At 38.3% G+C, this 19,214-nt stretch overlaps 1 protein-coding gene across 1 annotated transcript; it reads right to left on the bottom strand.

Annotated features, from left to right (window-relative positions):
* Positions 1-4,518: 4,518 nt before the first annotated feature.
* Positions 4,519-19,069, bottom strand: LOC103460647 (interferon-induced protein 44-like). The gene is made up of 11 exons (XM_081599584.1): positions 18,921-19,069; positions 18,598-18,766; positions 18,205-18,305; positions 17,968-18,126; positions 16,128-16,170; positions 13,199-13,232; positions 7,201-7,402; positions 6,978-7,124; positions 6,656-6,824; positions 6,296-6,396; positions 4,519-6,213 (listed from the first exon to the last, which is right to left on the bottom strand). The coding sequence occupies exons 1-11, from the start codon at positions 19,005-19,007 to the stop codon at positions 6,052-6,054; spliced, it is 1,374 nt and encodes a 457-aa protein (XP_081455710.1). The 5' UTR covers positions 19,008-19,069; the 3' UTR covers positions 4,519-6,051.
* Between the last annotated feature and the right edge of the window lie 145 nt (positions 19,070-19,214).

Here is a 19,214-nt window from a genome sequence, read left to right on the forward strand (position 1 = left end):
AGTTGAGGTCAGCAGCACACCATCCCCACTATAAACAGTGTTGGTGCTGCACTGCTTCCCCCTCCTGAGACGCCGGATGGTGGACCAGAATCGCCTCGAAGCCGTACGGAAGTCTGTCTCCATGGCCTCTCCAAACTCCTCCCACGCCCGAGTTTTTGCCTCAGCGACAACCCGAGCCGCATGCCGTTTCGCCCGCCGGTACCTATCAGCTGCTTCTGGAGTCCCACAGGCCAAAAAGGCCCGGTAGGACTCCTTCTTCAGCTTGACAGCATCCTTCACCGAAGGTGTCCACCAACGGGTTCGAGGGTTGCCGCCGCGACAGGCACCAACGACCTTGCGGCCGCAGCTCCGATAGGCCGCCTCGGCAATGGAGGTCCACTCAGACTCAATGTCCCCCACCTCCCCCGCAGTGGCGCAACTACACATTATTCAGGTGGATGCGAAAACATAGATCGGCGCCCCCCATCACCCAACCCCCCGAGGGAAGGATCGTCAGGGTGAAGGAGCGACGCCCCCCCCCCCCCCCCCGAGGCGACGATACGTGAAGGGTAAAACTCGCTACATTTACCTCATTATGTGCGCGAGGTGAAGGAGCGTTACACGCGCCGAAGTGTACGGGAAAACAATCATCGGCGCGCCGCCCCCTCCAGACGGGGGTTTGGCGCCCCCTCTGGTGCTGCGCCCCTATGCGTTGCATACCCTGCATACCCACTTTTTGCGCCACTGCTCCCCCGGAACGTGTTCGAAGTTCTGCCGGAGATGAGAGTTGAAGCTCCGTCTCACAGGGACGTGTCGGCTCCGTCTACCCGGAGCTCGAATATCGAATATCCAACTTGAAACTAACTTCACTGCGGTGTTTCACCTTTCAGATTAGTAATATTCAAGGGAATTAATATAAGTAATTTCCTCATGAAATACTTAATAAAAGGGAATGAATTCCCTTACTCTCAGTGGCGGAGCTAGACTTTTAATGTTGACGGGGCCAAGGGGGGCCAGGACTACCTCTGGGGGGGCAAAATTGTAAATGTGTGTGTGCGCACACACACACACACCCACATATATATATATATATATATATATATATATATATATATATATATATATATATATATATATATATATATAATTTTAAAAAAAATAACCAAACTGAATATTTGGTCATTTTTTTAAGCCCCTCTGTCATTTGACATGTTATAATTAACACCTTTGACTGGCGCACATGAAGACATGATAGACTTTACGCCAAGAGTTCATCGCAGAGGAAACGAAAATCAATCAAATAAAAGATCCTTTCTGAATATCATCTCATGGATACTGAACTAAATGCGTCTTTCTGACCTGGAGCTGACAGCGTGTTGAAGAGTTATGGACACCTTGGTTAGGAAGCTCTGTTTGGACAGGTAATTTGACGGGTAACAATATTTCGGGTCGGACCAGAACTATTTGCCTGATGGTGATTCGGGCTTCTAATGAGTTTACATTTAATGAGTTTGCAGCACACAGAGAAAACCTTAAGAGAATGTGTGATCGAGTTGTGTTGATCTACTTATTGTAGTTTAAATAGAGGAATAGCAGCTGACTGTTGAGAGAGGAAAGAAATTAAAGTGCAGATCCGTTAGAAACAAGCGCAGAGCGCTGGGCAATAAATGTGCATAAATGCTCCACCGTTACACTCCAATTAATCCCACATGAGGTGACAAACGCCAAATATGCAATATATAGTTACACTGCTTGTTAATGGTGTTTTAAAAACAAAACCAGTAAAAACTTAACTAAGTTAATATGTCAGATTCCCTCCTCACCTCGTCTTGATAAGAACAGAGAGCAGTTCACTGGTTTCTGTCCAGAATGTGATCAAGCGCACAGCTGACACTTGGTCAGTGGCGCAACTACACATTATTCAGGTGGATGCGAAAACATAGATCAGTATCCCTCCTCCCCCTCCAAGGGAAGGAGCGTCAGGGGTGAAGGAGCGACGCTCACTCGCTCCCTCGTAAGGCGCGCTGAAGTGCATGGGAAAATATCATCGGCGCGCCGCCCCCTCCAGACGGGGTTTTGGTGCCCCCTCTGGTGCTGCGTCCCTATGTGTTGCATACCCTGCAACGCATAGGTATGCGCCACTGCTCTAGGTGCGCAGACAGTTTCAACTTTACGCACAGAGAACATTGTGGAGCTCATTATTAATCATACTAAGAACAACATCTGTCAGAGAATCATCTCTGATCTGGGCTCTTTAACGAACCAGAGGCTTTGGAGCGTCCAGCAGCTGATCTGCTTCTGCTGAGTGTTTCTCTCGCTGAGGGAAGTGATGCGGGATCAGGAAACGATCAGAGTTCTGCCGTCTTCTAATCACGTCATTTCTTGAAATGTTACCTGATTTCAAAAACGTTCTCGCAGAGAAATAATAAATGTTTCTTTGATGACTACAAATTGGAAATAAAATGATTTTTTTCTTTGACGGACAACGAAAAAACTCTAGTGCCACCTCTGCTCCAAATTACGAACATTGTCGGCCCCTCTTCGTTTTTTCTCTTTTTGCTGAGGATCAATAAATAACTTATTGGTGTTTTACCATCACCACCAGGTATGAAGTGCTTTAGCCTTTGAGTTGCACCACAACGCAGCACAACTGAAACATCCAGGAGAAGAATATCAGCTTGTTGTTATGAATATAAAGGAGGCTGGTATCACGCCTGATAAAAATCTATTTATGGGGGGGGGGGGGGCAACTGGGGGGACACTGGCCCCCCTGGTCCCCCCTCTGGCTCCGCCACTGACTGTAACCAAACGGAATCCGTTCATAATAAGTTGGCTTGTGATGTTCCAAAAGCACCATTGTGGTCAGTGTGATAATTTGACTCGAGTAACTATCCAGAGATCATCAGTTTCAGCCGGTGTTCAGAAAAATAAATAAGTCAGACCCGACTTGGTGCAACAAACTTTTCTCCGATGCTCACAAAGAATGATGTATTTATTGCTCTTTTAATTCTCCATTATAGACTTAGTAAAAGCGGGAGAAGGGGAGAAGGGTGTAGGGCTTAATACTTGCCGTGAAAATAGCGAATAAAGCCTCCAAGTAGTTGTGAAGTAGTTGTGCGCTTACGTCACAGCAGTCGGATGAAGAAACATTTTAGTGTCTTGTGGTCATCCGGGGTTGGGTCCAGCTTACGAGGATGGGTCCAGCTTACGGGGTTGGGTCCAACTTACGGGGTTGGGTCCAGCTTACGGGGTTGGGTCCAGTTTACGGGGTTGGGTCCAGTTTACGGGGTTGGGTCCAGTTTACGGGGTTGGGTAAGTTTACGGGGTTGGGTCCAGTTTACGGGGTTGGGTCCAGTTTACGGGGTTGGGTCCAGCTTACGGGGTTGGGTCCAGTTTACGGGGTTGGGTCCAGCTTACGGGGTTGGGTCCAGTTTACGGGGTTGGGTCCAGCTTACGGGGTTGGGTCCAGTTTACGGGGTTGGGTCCAGCTTACGGGGTTGGGTCCAGCTTACGGGGTTGGGTCCAGCTTACGGGGTTGGGTCCAGTTTACGGGGTTGGGTCCAGTTTACGGGGTTGGGTCCAGCTTACGGGGTTGGGTCCAGTTTACGGGGTTGGGTCCAGCTTACGGGGTTGGGTCCAGTTTACGGGGTTGGGTCCAGTTTACGGGGTTGGGTCCAGCTTACGGGGTTGGGTCCAGCTTACGGGGTTGGGTCCAGCTTAAGAAGGGAGACCCAGACTTCCCTCTCCCCAGCCACTTCTTCCAGATCATGTAAGCTCACATTTCTCTATTGAAAATACACTGCTCAAAAAAGTAAAGGGAACACTTTAACATTTAAGTGAACACTGAAGTGTTCCCTTTATTTTTTTTAGCAGTATATTTTCATTTGTCTGATGTAACATGGTAATTAACTACTATATTTTATTCAGCTGGTACCTGCAAGTGAATGAAAGCCTCACTGATATACAATCATTTTCATCTACACCAGTTCTGTTTAGATTTTTCCCCAGTCCATTGCAAACTTTTTTTTTTTTGTTTGATTGGGATGAAAGGATTTCTTATATTATTTTTTCTATTTACCAGAACTTGACACTTTCTTATGTCCTTCTCTGTTGTTCATTTTTATACCTTTTATTACATTTTTGACTGAATGGGCTGTGCAATTTTTGTGACAACTTGTATTTCTATTACCTATAATTCCTGACATTAAATATGGTGCTGTGCATTTTTTTTGTCTAAAGAAAAGCTTGAGATGTGTTTTTGTGTCTACTGTATTACAGTAAATGAGCTCTGAGTCCTGGAGTGTGTGTTTCTCTCTTCATCTGTATATTTTTTTATTGCATCAACACTGAGCTGCTACTTAATTACTAAACACCCCAGACTGTTTTATAAACATATGCAATTTTAAATAAGCTATACATTGTCATTACCATTACAAACACCCATTCTTCTTGGTTAAAATATTTTCCTAAAACCAACCCCAATGAATAAAGCTAAACATTATTGTAAAGTTCATTAACTTTAGATCAGTCACACACAGATGTTTTCAAGGTTTTATTTCAGTTAATTGTGATATTTTCTGCTTACAGCTAATAAAAATCCAACATTTAAGATTACATTAACAATGAAGATCTATTTTAAGAGAACTGATAGCAAGAATACAAGAATATGTCTTTAGGTCGAATATCATCTGAAATGTATAGAGTCCATAAAGCAATAACGAAGTAAATAATACATGTTTCACCCTCTGGATCTCGACTGAGATGGACAATATTTATGAGAGTATCTTCATTTTTACAAATGTTGCTTAACAACTCAAAGCTGAAACCTGATGAATAGTTTTAAAAAAACAGTCAACTCAGTCTCCCTCAGCATGACTTTATGGTTTTTGATATGGTCAGTCGGCGTGGCACCTGTTTTATTTGAGCATGTTTCTATTCATTTGCCTGTTCATCTACCTCTTTGTTTTACACCTTTATTGACTTCATCGTCTTTTCTCCAGACTCTATACCATAGACCAACTGAAACCAAAGGGGGAATAAAACAATATAGTTGTAACAGTGTAAATACGCATATGATAAAATGTGTGATACAACAATACACATGAAATAAAAAAAAAAGACAAATTAAAATGTAGGGTAAGTTAATGAGTAAGAACTAACAAAAATCCAAAAAACCCAATAAACACTGTCATAGTGCTTATAATGTAAGCTAATTCGCAATTTTTAAACAGGATGTTTAAGAACTATTAAAAAGTGGAGTTATAGTCATTTAAAATCATACATGATATTGACTACATATACAAAATCATATATATATATATAAAACAGTGAAATATAGACTTTAAAATACTGATGTAAATGAAACATTAATTTTTATTCTCATGTGCAATAATGGCCCATGACAAAATGTAACATGTCAATCATTGACTGTATTCTGACCTTTTATTTTTGTGTTTTTATGATGTAAAGCCCCCTGAACTGCCTTGTTGCTGAAATACAAATAAACTCAAACTTGGATCATAAGTGAGTTTATGTTCATTTTCATCACCAGCTGCCTCTGCCTGATGAAAAGCTGAATAAAAAAAAGTGAGCAAAATATTCCTGCTTTCCATAGTTTCTGTCAAAGTCTAAATATAAAAAACAAATAAAAAGCATGAGCCAATAACTATTTCAATAAAGTAAGCTTCCTATTATATAAGTAGTGTTGAGTTAATAAATGTGCTTTCAATAGCACTTGTTTGCATGTTTATTTACAGATGCAAAAAAATAAAAGCCTTGGATGCCATTTAAGTAAAACAACAAACTCAGATTTACTATGTGAACTTAAGTTAAACTCACTAAAATTGAAATGTTAATGTTACTCAGTGAATTTAATGAAAACTAAACAATTTTGAGGCAATGAGTTTGCTTTTTTTTTTAAGAAAGGAAAAAATTATTGTTTTACAGTGTGTTTTTATTGTCTTTTGGCATTTCTATGGTGTTTACACCTGATTAGTGTTTTAAATTAAACCAATTTAAAGAAAAATAAAAACTTACTTGAAACAGACACTACTAATTGTTTCTACCACATCTTCACAGTTTGTCGGCGTAGTCGTCTCCAAAGTCAATCATCAGCCTCAGAGCGCTCAGGATCAGAGTGTCGATGTCTGGATTCAGCTGAGTTTCATGACTGTAGTTCTTCACTGGGAGGATGCAGTTCATTGGGATCCCCAGACTGGAGCTGAAGTCAGTCATCTGTGTTAATAAAATATTTTTAGTCAGAGTCTAATACAGTGAGGGAGATTATCCGTTTTGAATAAACCTTTCTTCAACTCACCTTTTTCTTTAAATATTTGCTCCTGTAGATGTTTTTCAGATCTCTTTGTGTTTCACCACAGGCTGCATCAATGTGGGTAAGAATTGCCAGCTGAGGGATATCTGTAGATACAGAGAGTTTCTTTAGAGATTATTAGCAGCTAATAATCGGCATCTGAGAAAGTAATGCTTCTCAGATGCCATAAGAGCCATTTTGGAAAATCCAGAAATAAGACATTAAGAAAAAAAGACAAAGTAGAAAAATGTTATGATTTTTTTAACTGAATTTTTGCATTATACAACCAAACTCAAGAGTTTTGCATTTGTACACAGATGCATTACTTTCCTTAATAGAAATTTGATTGTATAATTTGTTTCTTACCCAGCTCACTGGCTGCTTCTCTGATTTCCCTCATTTTCTGCAAAACTGATGACCTCATTTGTGATGCATTAGCAGAATAAACACAAACCAGAACATGAACTCTGTCACTGATGGATGGAGAAGAGTTGTAGCCAAGATCATCATCAGAAAGAGAAGATGCAGGATTGAACTGTGGAAATAAATGACAGTTATAAAAAATCTGTATGGAAATATATTGTTTTGTATAAAGCAAGGTAAATGTGGTCGTATTTTGAAATAAGCCAATTAGAACTAATCTTTTAGGTGATTGTTAAAAATTCCTTTAAAAGTAAAGTGTTTATACCTTATAACCTTCGTTTACACGTCCCTTCAAGGCCAGTTTGATGTCGTCTGTTCTGACTCCTCCTTGCTCTTCCAGACCCATGATGTCATTAAACACAAAGGGATAAAAGTTTCCCCTGCCTTCTTTCTTGATTTTATAGGTTTTATACTGAAAGAAAAAAAAAGAGATAAGGTCTTTATGTAAGCAGTACAAAAACAGATGCAAAAATATATATTTTATTCACCTTCTTGGTGAAACTTTGATCAGAGGTTAGGTTGCTGGCCAGAGCTTCATTGGTCATTCTCCCTTGCAGGATGTTGTTGACGGAGTTGATGAAGCTGGACTTTCCTGCACCAACTGGACCGTACAGCAGGACTCTGACCGCTGTGACTTTTTCATTTTGAGGTTGAAAATTATTCATGGACTGCAGAAGTTCATGTTTGTTTCTGTTAAAATGTGAAAATAAAATTTACAATTAAAATAATTTTATTTGCCAGAACAAACTTTTTGCTCCCAAGGGTCTTTATGGCTTCACATACACTTTTTTAAAACAACCTCCCTTATTTTTCAAATACTTCCGATAACATAACATGACATGACATAAGATACATATTGCTTAAAATCAGAGTTAGGTAGTAAGTAGAAGGAGCGCCTGCAGCTGTACGGCTGAATGCACTGTGTGTACCTTGATATTTTCCTCTAAGTAAAGAAAGAAAACAATAGTTTTTTTTTTCAGTTTTTTTTAAATAATCAAACCCTCTTTACTATTAACAAAATTGTGGAGAAAAAAAAGATATTTTGTGTAAAAACATCGTATGCACATCTGTGTGAGTCTGTTGGGGTGGCCACCTCTGTGTCTTAAACCTAAATGTTATTGGTCAGTTTACTTTTGTTTATTTGGCAATGTAGAGAAAAATATCATTAACTTCTGGCTCATTGTATTCTCTTGACCTCCCGGATTCAGTGATGCCATAGAAACAAAAGCCACACACAATCAAAGAAATAACTATTTGGATTAACATAAAAAGAAATCATGTAAAGGATTTCCACCTGATTACTTTGCTTTGTTTCAGCACTATGTAATTCTGTTACTCCAATTTAAAGCAAATGTGTTGGTTCAACTTAACTTTTGAGGTCGATTCATTTGCTTTAGTTGGACCCAATGTAATTTAATAGAGCCAGACCAACTAATTGCAATGTTTTTGACCAAATAATTGACATTACTTGGTTAAGATGAATGCAAATTTAGTTGAAACCAACTTATTTTACAGTAATACCTTCACACTACTTAATTAAGTTGATCCAACCCATGAAACTTAAGTTAGCTCAACAAACATGCTTCATGCTGAAAGAAAGCTACTCAATTGTGTGGAAATCCTTTCCATGATTGAATTACATTTATTCAAAGACATATTTTTAAGTGCTACTAAATTAAGTGTTTTAAGACCGCATTGGGTGACACGGTAGAAAGAACACTCAGCAATTAGAAAGGGTACAACAGAACTGTATTTTCAAAATTGTTATCCATTTTCTTTACCATGTGCAGTGCAGGCACTTTACTACAAAAGGTATAAACTCTTGCCAGATGGCAACCCATCTGAACATCCATTTAAGCTAGTTTAAATTAATAGTTTAAACAAAACCTTTAATGTCAGTGTTTAATTAGTAACAAGAAACTTCAAAATAGTTCAGCCTACCACAGGCACAGCTTTTAAATTTACAAGATTCAACATTTTATTTTAACAAAATGATATACTTAGCATATAATAACCCCACAGGAACCTGGATGAAGTCTGCCATGACATCTGAATTAACAATCAGCGCTCCCCGTCATACATTTTCAGAGTTTATTCCAAAAGTTAAAAGTATAAATTCACATGCACAGCACAGACACTTTAAACACACTTACGCAGACATGAATTACCTGATGGAAGTAGAGAAGTAGAAAATTAGAAAGACAGAAAAAAGGCAAAAAATGCATTTTTTTTGGAGATTGCTATGCGGCTGCAAATAGCAAATCTGATTCGTTCCTCTGGGGTGTAGAGTTTTCTCTCAAAGGTGGTTCCTTGTTTTTTAATGTATGCAATTATGCAAGTAAGGCAGGTTTTTTCCTTGTTTAGCTGTAACCAGTGTCAAATTACTAAGTTGAGAAGTTTGAAGAAATTTTATTATCTTCTGTTTAATTTCAGGGCTACGGTGTGCTTCTCTATCTACAAAGGAGACCAAAGGTCATTTAGAGCAAGTTCTTCTCATGACAGTTTGAAATATGATGTTACTCCTAATTGATAATTGAACCTGGTACGCAAAGTGGTTCAGAACTTCTGCATCCTATTAGATCAAAGTGAAAATTTTAAGAATTAAGACACTTATAGAATATACCTGAACAGTTTTCAATAGAAACACATTCATTCTAGACATTTTCTAATTAATGTTATACTAGTTTTGATTAAGTTTGGCTAACTTAATTTCACAAATTTAGCTTGATTTAGACACTACCAGTGCTGTTAATATAAAACTACAAATTAGACTAGTTCAAGTCATGTTAATTTTAACTAAATGGTATTCTACTAATTAAATTGCAATTAATAAAACTATTATGTTTTCCTGAAGTTCTTAGTGCTTTCTCTCCCTATGGGAGATGACTTGAGACGTCTATTTACTGCCTGCTCATTTGAGACACGGCCTGTGTGCCAAAGTTAATTTATGGTGGTTCCTCCCTGATAACAGACATTCTCTCCTCTCCTGCAGGCCCTCTAAGATGTTATTCAAACTAATCCTGCACAATCCACTATTTTCACATGTGGTAAAATTAACTGTATTAAACACTAAGAATATTAATTTTTCCTCAACAGCAGCTTGGTGATTTTTCTACAAATGAGCGGAGTTCTCCCATGGTTGTTTGAATCCAGCCTGAACCTTTTACCATGTGTGCGGTTCTGGCGGGTTCACCGGTTTATGAGCTTTTTTGTGGCTTGGCGAACGGAATAGCTGACAAGTCACCCATTGGACAACCATGACATCTACCGCACTCTTCCTGAGCATCGTGCCAAGACAGTTAAATGTAGTCAAAGCGTTTGCCAAAACAGTAGAAATTAAGCCAACATTGTTGCTTCACCTTCTCTGGAAGTCTCAGGCACACCACCTGAACCTGGGAACCTCCATCCAGATCACACGGGCAGTCTTTGCTTTCATGCCTTTATTATTCAGTATAATTTGTAAAATAAATAAATAAATAGATCCACTGTTTTAGCGGGTCATGTGGGTGTGCCCTGTATTTGTTTTAGATCTGTGCTGTTTTTTTTTTTTGTGACATGCGCATGATGCCCAGTGGAGATGTAATTGTGTTCTTATAGGTCAGGTGCAGTGATAGTTTTGTGCTACCCTCTAAAAACATCCTGCCGGCACACCTGTTAACTAGTTTCATTTACTCAGTTACATTTACTTGTTTGAAATAAAATTACTTTTAGGAGTCTTTTTTACTATGCTGTATTTTATACTTTTACTTGAGTAAATCTATTATGGTTTATCCTGTATTTGATTATTGATGTGAGCGTCTTGTTTTAAATCAGTACAAGTCAGATTTTCTCCTGTTCTTTCAAGTTGCCTTGAACGATCCATTATCTTGTCTATGCCTGTAAAAAGAAATACGTTTTTCAGATCATAACAATAATAAGCTTATTGAACTCCTTAGTCTAAAAGGGACTAATCATTTCTCTATGTTTTAAAGGAGCATTTATTTTATAACTTTTTTTTTTCTTTCTTATTTTTTGTGTCCATGTTAATACCATTAGGCGTGACATTAATAACAGCAGCTCTGTAACGTTTTGAATTTGACCTGCTATTTGTTTACATGTTACTCTAACACTAACCTGATTTCGTCAGAGCGTTTAGGCTATAAAATATGTAGGAACACCAGCTATCACAGTTTAAATGTGGCAATATTGTTTTACCGCAACCTAGAGCTATCGCGGGGAGGGATGACAACTTGGAGAAATGGTCTAATTTTTTCTACTTCACTGACTCAGTTGCTTTGGATGCAGATGTGGGTTTTCTTCCATTGGCTTTTTGTCCGCACAATGAAATGAGCACACATAAAGCATTTTGGGTTCTCTCTTTAAGTTTAGAATTGTAAGCCACAATTTTTTTTGTTTGCTTATCTGTCGGTAGGCAATGAAAACTACTGCTTTTGTTTTGGGAGTACGTTTAAAACACACTTACTGCAGCCACAAATTAAACATGATCTGATTATTAGAGTACAGCCATGAACAGCACAACAGTTACAAGGGCATCTTACGACACTTTCCGGTGGCAAGTTGCTCTCTATAATAGGTTAATGTGTGATTTGGTTTGGTTCTAGTCCAGTGGGGAGATTCTCCATATTACAGTCTGGAGCGCAGCAGCTGCGGTCATTTCTCCGCTGTTTTGCAGTTTTCAGGAAGTTTGAACCAGATTTGTGTTACAAGCTGAATGCCGTTTCTCCATGTTTGGTTCTGATTCTGGGAATGCAGAGCAGCCTGGCTTTGTAACTGTTAGAGATTTTTTGGTATTATCATTTTGCTATTACTTTAGTTCATATTCAGTCTAATGTTCAATTTAAAGTGTTCTCTTCCTTCTGTGTGTATAAACTGACCTGAAGGCCCCATCTGCCTGTTTGTCTTCATGTGAAACCGTTAACTGTGTTTCCCAGACCTTAAATTACGTTTCCACAGGTGCCTTCTTATCAACCGGAATACTTCCTACCTTAGAAACTGTCTGTGTGCAGTAATAAATTACCTCTGTTGTCTTCTTTAGCTATCCTCCCTCTTTTTGTTCGATAATAAAAGACAAGCTGTAACCAAAGGTCTTTAGAACGCTCAGTGAACGGCTTGGAGGAGCAGTTTGCTGAGTCTTCTCCTTTTGCAAAAGCTTGGTCATAAAATTCATATACGTTGTCTGTGGTTCTTTTAATGAAGGTTCGAGAAAAATACCCATCAGTAACTGTCTTTATGTGGCTTTGAATGTTCAGGTCCGTACTATATCCAGACTTCAGGCCTCATTACAATATAAATAAAATTACCTTACCTAATCGCTAGTTTCTTGTTGTAATAACTGACTCTATATTGTTTCTCTTTAGCCTTTACCCTGGACCTCCACCTTTGACATTTATTCCTCTTTGTAAATAAACACTTTTCCTAATTTCTTCTCTCTTGAGTGTCTTTCAGCAAGCAAATCAGAAGCTTAAACAGAGACATAACAGATATCAAGTGTTGGGAATAAACAATTCTGTGTTTTCCTCTATCTCTTTTAACTATTTGCATGCTTGTACACATGCACACACATATGTGCACAAAGCTAATGTTAAAGGAAATAACACGCTAGGGAACACAATCTTTAGGGTGTTGCTTAGATAGAGGCCAACAAAAGGAACTAGAAACTATTGCTAGGGGGCATATTACTCTGCTAGCCAATAAGGATAGTATGACCAATGGACCAGTGCTGTGTTTTGGTATTAAATGGAATTCATGAATTCAACTCAGTGACTCTTCTTCAGCCTCATACATCAAGAACCTAAATGGAGAAAGGATCATTCTCAGCACAAGTCAGCTTTTGAGCTATTCTTACCCAATTCAGTACAAAAAAATTCTTTTTTGAAATGACTAATCTACCAGGAAGGTAAGTTTTATCCAGTAGAAATAGCTGGACAAGATGCATTTTTATGCATATTCAGGTGTCCTCGTTTAGGCAAAATATGCCTTCTTAATAAATATGGCATAAAAAAAACCCTATGCAGCATGTAATGCACAAAACTGCTAAAGTCACTATAGGACCAGAAACCAAGTACGATTATTTACCACTATGGTCCCAAAACAGGGAGTAGATAACTTGGCAAGGTTACTGGGTCGTATAGTACCAGGTGAATGACTGCATAACAGAAGCAAAAAAATTAATGTAAAATTATAATTTTTATATATAACCATTTTTAAAAAAAGCTTAACTTGTCCTTTATCTCTAAGAGTAAAACTATCATTACACTGAATGTTGATTGAAATGTTTAATAATGGAGCTCGTAATCAGATTTTTAAAAAATGTTTTTTTGGGGGAAAAAAATTGGATTCTGAGACTAGATATTTAAAACTTCTCTGGTTTAAATGAACCCAGGAACTTTATTTGTGCACCTCAGAAATTGGTATAATGAGTGTTACGGGATGAGGCAAAAAAGCATCAATGGTAGCATGCAGATGGACAAAAACAAATTTACTCACGTTGAGGATATATCTCTCCATGGAGTTTCTAACACTGTAATGAAAAATTGAGAGCAATGTATAAAAAAACACCCAATAGTAAGAAAAAAATTCTATTTAGTTTGTATTTGATTAATTTCGTAGGTCCAGATATTCAAACCATCCAGTCATTCATTTGATCATTAAGAAGCAAAACCATCAAATAAGAAATAAGTTCTACTTAAGTGGTGGGAGTAGAGGAGCTAAATGCAGCCCGATATATAAAGATTACGATGATATGGATCAAAACTATTAATAAATGGACAATTTTTGCATGAACCTTAAGGCAAAAAGGCAGCCTTGAAAACTTCAGTGAGAAGACAAGTTTATTTTTGTGTGACCTGAAATACCCTGGGGTCTCCCCCAGTAAATTTTAAGCCTGGCTGGCCGCCAGGTTCTATCTGCTATATTTTTGTGAACAAGGAATTGTGTACAGTATGTGCATTTACATTTCAACATGCTGCCCAGTGTGTGGCTATTTGTCTGCATTGATAAATTGTATGTATGTGTTCCCAGTTGACCAGAGTGTTAGTGCACCAGAGGTTCAGCTCATGGAGATGTTGCGCTCACCTGGTAGCGCGTTGATTTAATTTTTTCATCTTTATTTTATTTTATATTTTGCAGCGACATGATGCATCTGCAATATAGCAGAGCTATGGAGACAGCACTACTCTGCCTTATTTAATTGTGTAAAAAGTGAACCCTATGGATTGGGAAATATTGGTAAGAGTGATGCAGCTATAATAACCCCTAGTGAAGTCCAGCAGGCTACAGCGTACTTGTGTGAGAATAAGGCAACAGGTTCTGATAGCATTACAGCAGAACATCTGAAATATGCTAGCCAAAAAGTGGCTGTGCTGCTTGCAATGTGTTTCTCTGGCCTTAACTACAGACCAATAGCTTTAGCTAGTGTGATATCTAGAGTTTTAGAAAAAGCATTTCTTGGTCAGCTCAATCAGTTTATTGGTACAACAGATAATCAATTTGGTTTCAAAGCCAACTTGGGAACTGATTTCTGTATTTATGGCCTGAAAGCGGCAGCAAGAGCACATCTAAGAAAAATTTCATCTGTGTTATAATTGGGTTTATTGATGCCTCTAAGGCAGAGGTCTCATTCTCAAGGCCCGTGGGCCAATTGCGGCCCGCAGGACGAAGTCTCATGGCATCATGAACTAAACAGAGGTTATATCAGTGTTTCTCAACCCTGATCCTCACCGCCCCTCTGCCCTGCATGTTTTAGGTATTTCCCTTCTGCCACACACCTGGATTGTATCTCTGGGCGATTAACAGGCTTCTGCAGTACTTGATGGTCATGCAGTCATTTGAATCAGCTGTTCTGGAATAGTGGCACATCTAAAACATGCAGAGCAGGGGGGCGGTGAGGACCAGGTTGAGAAACACTGGGTTATATGAACTATGTGTGATCAGCATTAAATTGTGTTTTTAGATCCACTAACTGATTAATTTGGAAGTTAACAGAAGCGGCCGTTTTGGCCATTTCAAGGCTGCCGGGGTTGATGGGATCTGCAGAGCGATCAACACTCAGACTGAGATGATATGGGAGCTGAGCCGCAGACTGGGTGCGATCCTGGAACAGGACCGTGGACGGTCAGCGGATCTCGGACTCAGAATGGAAATAGTGTGACCTTGGAGAATGCTGTTCGCTCGGATCAGGCGGGAGACCCTAAAATTTGGCTGTTTGGATTTGCCACTGAGAGGCTCCAGCGAGACTCTCAAGGAAGGCATTAAACTGATATCAGCCTAACCTAAACAAATTATTGCTATCAGAATCTGGCTCCCCGGGCTGGCCAAGAAGGCTCTGTTCTGCTGCCCTCCCCTCCCTGGTACATCTGTGTTTCTGAACTGATAAGCTGGTGGTGAACCCAACATCATATTCACAGATAATCACAGACAATCGCATGCTTCAGTTGGGGTTCATGGTCTAGCACACACATAACTCACATGAGACCCATATGCACGTCACACCTGTTTTGTCTATATGTGCTTAAGTGCCGATTTTTTTTTCTTCATCTCGAACTCTGCCCTGCAAAGAGCAGAGTGTGAGACAGCCTGTTTTTTTCCCCTCTCCTTACCTGATGTTGTTCTTATTTTTCATATTTCCTCCTGCAAGGGTGGCGCCTGTCAGGCTGCGAGGCCTCAGCCAATTATCCCCCCCGTATTGTTGCATAATGGATGATTGTAACTGAAACTGCAATTTTGTTATCTTTCTGACAATAACAATAAAATTCTTCCGATTCTGACTCTTCTGAAGTACAAATAATTGATATTCTTTTTTAATTTTTTTTTAAGACTCTTTAGTTCTGGGTTTAAGTATAGTCAGGAATGTCTTCCAGTAATGTATATATGATTATCCAGTAATATTTTACATTTTTTGCCAACTTAACATCTTTTAATACAAAAACATGGTGGGGAGGGAAACCCTGTACCCACAAACAGTCATTACTTTCAGCCTTAATTTGTAGCTTATCTTTTAATGATGTGGTAATTAAAATTACAATGTAATTTTTTATTAAATCACGATTTCATGAAAGCATGAAATCGCTGTAGTGTGAAGCACGTTGTGGATCTCTGGACTTGATAAATTGCTACAAGTGACTATTTACTCTCTTTACAGTTATATTCTATAATGTTCATTTCTAAAGCTTTATCTGTAACATTGTTTTACTTCATAATGTGGGTATTTTAAAATTAAAAGTAAACTAATTTACTTTTAATTTTAAATTATTCCAACCGGAGATAGGCACCAGCACTCTCCTGACCACAATGGGATAACGAAGTAAGAGAATGGATGGATGGATGGATGGATGGATGGATGGATGGATGGATGGATGGATGGATGGATGGATGGATGGATGGAAGTATTTCAACCGAACAATCCTGTATTACTTACGTAAACCTGGAGAACCACCCCCCATCGCTGGAACAAAATGTTGCTATGAGAGAAACAGACAAAGAAAGAAGAGTTATTTTTTTCCCCTTCACATTGTTTTCCATCTATTTTTCTTTTGTTTCACACCTTTTTATGTTGAGTCTTTTAAAGCAGGAAATATTACAGTTTATTGTTTCTTCTAAAAATGCAAAATAACTTGTTTGAAGCATTAAAAGTTGCAGGATGTAACTTTTACAAAATATATTTTTTTCACATTTTTAAAACTGTCAACATGTTGTGAAAGTATGTTATGTAACGGGCTGACCCGCCCCATGAGGCTTCTACGTATTAATGTCTATGGGAAAAACCACCGGAACGAAGGATACAAGCAAATATATCTACTGTCATAGAGGGGAGATGGAGAAGTTTCATAGTGAAAAGAGAAACAGCAGCAGAGGTCAGTAAAGCAAGTATGACGGAGTTTCATGGCCAGGCTAAGAGATTTTTATTTTCAAATAGGAGAAAACAGTCATAAAATTACCAGAACCAAGTCGTATTAGAGGGGGCCTTTAGTGTTTGACGTGGCTGTCGCAGGTTCGATTCCCAGCCTGGCGACATTAGAATGATATGTAACATGGTTCCTTCTATTGAATAAAAGGTTGTTTAAACAATCATTTCAAAGCCCTGGGGTTGAAAATTTGCTTCTGATGTGCTAAAACATTTTGTATTTACTCATTTGTTAAACAAATACCAACTATAACCTTACAAGACCCTCAGTATTCCGCAATTTAGCGCAGTAAAACAACTTAGTGAAAACTTATCATAAAATAACGGCTTTATTCACGTCCAACTTTACTTGTATATAAAACACAAATCTCAGAGCCCTTATACTCCATCACAAGCAAGTAACTGTAATTCGCAGGAAAAGGCCAGGAAATAGACAAAACCTGTCCTTTTATTGTTAATGCAAATGTTATGCACTTTTCATCTCTTCTCATCTGACAAGCAGAAATATAAGCAATATTGCTGCAAATCTTTCCACAATAAATGTTAAAACTATATATTGAAGAAGCTGGCAAGTTATGTATTTTTCAGACTTTTTACTTTTAAAATTAACTTTTTCCCCATGTTTTGAATCATGCGACTTATAGCCCGGTGCGGCTTACATATGTACGTTTCCAGTTTTGTTTTGTTTTTTATTTGTAGGTACAGCATATAGTAAGGTGCGCTCTATAGTCCAGAAAGTACGGTACCAATGCTTACAGTTGTAAAAAGTTTTATTGTATTAAGTCTAAAAATGCAAATCCCAGTGAATTATTTGTACTTTTTCTCTTTCAAACTGTGTTATCTTGATTAAATGTTACTGATTCACTTGATAAACTGATTTTGGAAATTATTTTGAGGCTTAGAACAATAAGCCTGGTTTAAAGCTCTTTCTCGCTCTCTTTTCTCGTTCCCTCACACATATTCACTTTGTTGTCTAATAGCGCCAACTCCCAAAGACCCATGAGCACAGGGTCAAGTTTTATGACTCCTTGTCCCAACGTGTTGGACTCCTCTGGATCTGGACATTGTCTCTAGACTTCCTACCCTTTAACCCTCCGCCTCATCCTGGTCTCTTCAGAGGGACCATTCTCATTGGTGATTGACTATGTTTTAGCTGCCTTGTGGTTCATGTTGATATTTCTTCCTATTTTTAATTGTTTCGTTAATTATTTTTGAAGTCCTATTTCAGTTTTCTTCATTACTTTTTGTCATTGTTTGTTTGTGAATTTGATATGATCCTGCAGTATATTCACTGATATGAACAAACCTGCTGCTGTGATTTCCATGAATATCACAAACAGTTTTGTAGGCTTACATTGTTTGTAGCGTAGTCGCCTCCAAAGTCAATCATCAGCCTCAGAGCACTCAGAATCAGAGCGTCGACGTCTGGATTCAGTTGAGTTTCATGACTGTAGTTTTTCACTGGGAGGATGCAGTTCATTGAAATCCCCAGACTGGAGCTGAAGTCACCCATCTGTTTTAATAAAATATTTTTATTCAGAATACAGTGAGGGAGATTATCCTGTTTTGAATAAATCTTCCTTCAACTGACTTTTTTCTTTAAATGTTTACTCTTGTAGACGTTTCTCAGATCTCTTTCTGTTTCACCACAGGCTTCATCAACGTGGGTGAGAATTGCCAGCTGAGGGATATCTGTAGATACAGAGAGTTTCTTTAGAGATTATTAGAAGCTAATATATCTGGCCAGCTGCATCAAAGCAATGCTTCTCAGATGCCATAAGAGCCATTTTCGAAAATCCAGAAATAAGACATTAAGAAAAAAAAGAGACAAAATAGAAAAATTTTAATATGATTTTTTTTTTTACTGAATTTTTGCATTATACAACCAACTATAATAATTAAAGTCAAACTGAAGAGTTTTGCATTTGTACACAGATGCATTACTTTCCTGAATAGAAATTTGATTGTATAATTTGTTTCTTACTCAGATCACTGGCTGCTTCTCTGATTTCCCTCATTTTCTGTAAAACTGATGACTTCATTTCTGATGCATTAGCAGAATAAATGCAGACCAGAACATGAACTCTGTCACTGACAGATGGAGAAGAGTTGTAGCCAGGATCATCTTCAGAAAGGGAAGATGCAGGATTGAACTGTGGAAATAAATGACTGTTATGAAAAAATCTGTATGGAAATATATTGTTTTGTATAAAGCAAGGTAAATGTGGTCGTACTTTGAAATAAGCCAATTATAACTAATCTTTTAGGTGATTGTTAAAAATTACTTTAAAAGTAAAGTGTTTATACCTTATAACCCTCCTTTACACGTCCCTTCAAGGCCAGTTTGATGTCGTCTGCTCTGACTCCTCTTCCCTGTCCATCCTCCAGACCCATGATGTCATTGAACACAAAGGGATAAAAGTTTCCCCTGCCTTCTTTCTTGATTTTATAGGTTTGATACTGAGAGAAAAAAAGAGATAAGGTCTTTATGTAAGCAGTACAAAAACAGATGCAAAAATATATATTTTATTCACCTTCTTGGTGAAACTTTGATCAGAGGTTATGGTGCTGGTCAGAGCTCTATTGGTCATTCTGCCTTGT

The sequence above is a fragment of the Poecilia reticulata genome, chromosome 2 (genome assembly GCF_904066995.2).
Source record: "Poecilia reticulata chromosome 2, P_reticulata-male-v2, whole genome shotgun sequence".
NCBI classification, from domain to species: Eukaryota; Metazoa; Chordata; class Actinopteri; order Cyprinodontiformes; family Poeciliidae; genus Poecilia; species Poecilia reticulata.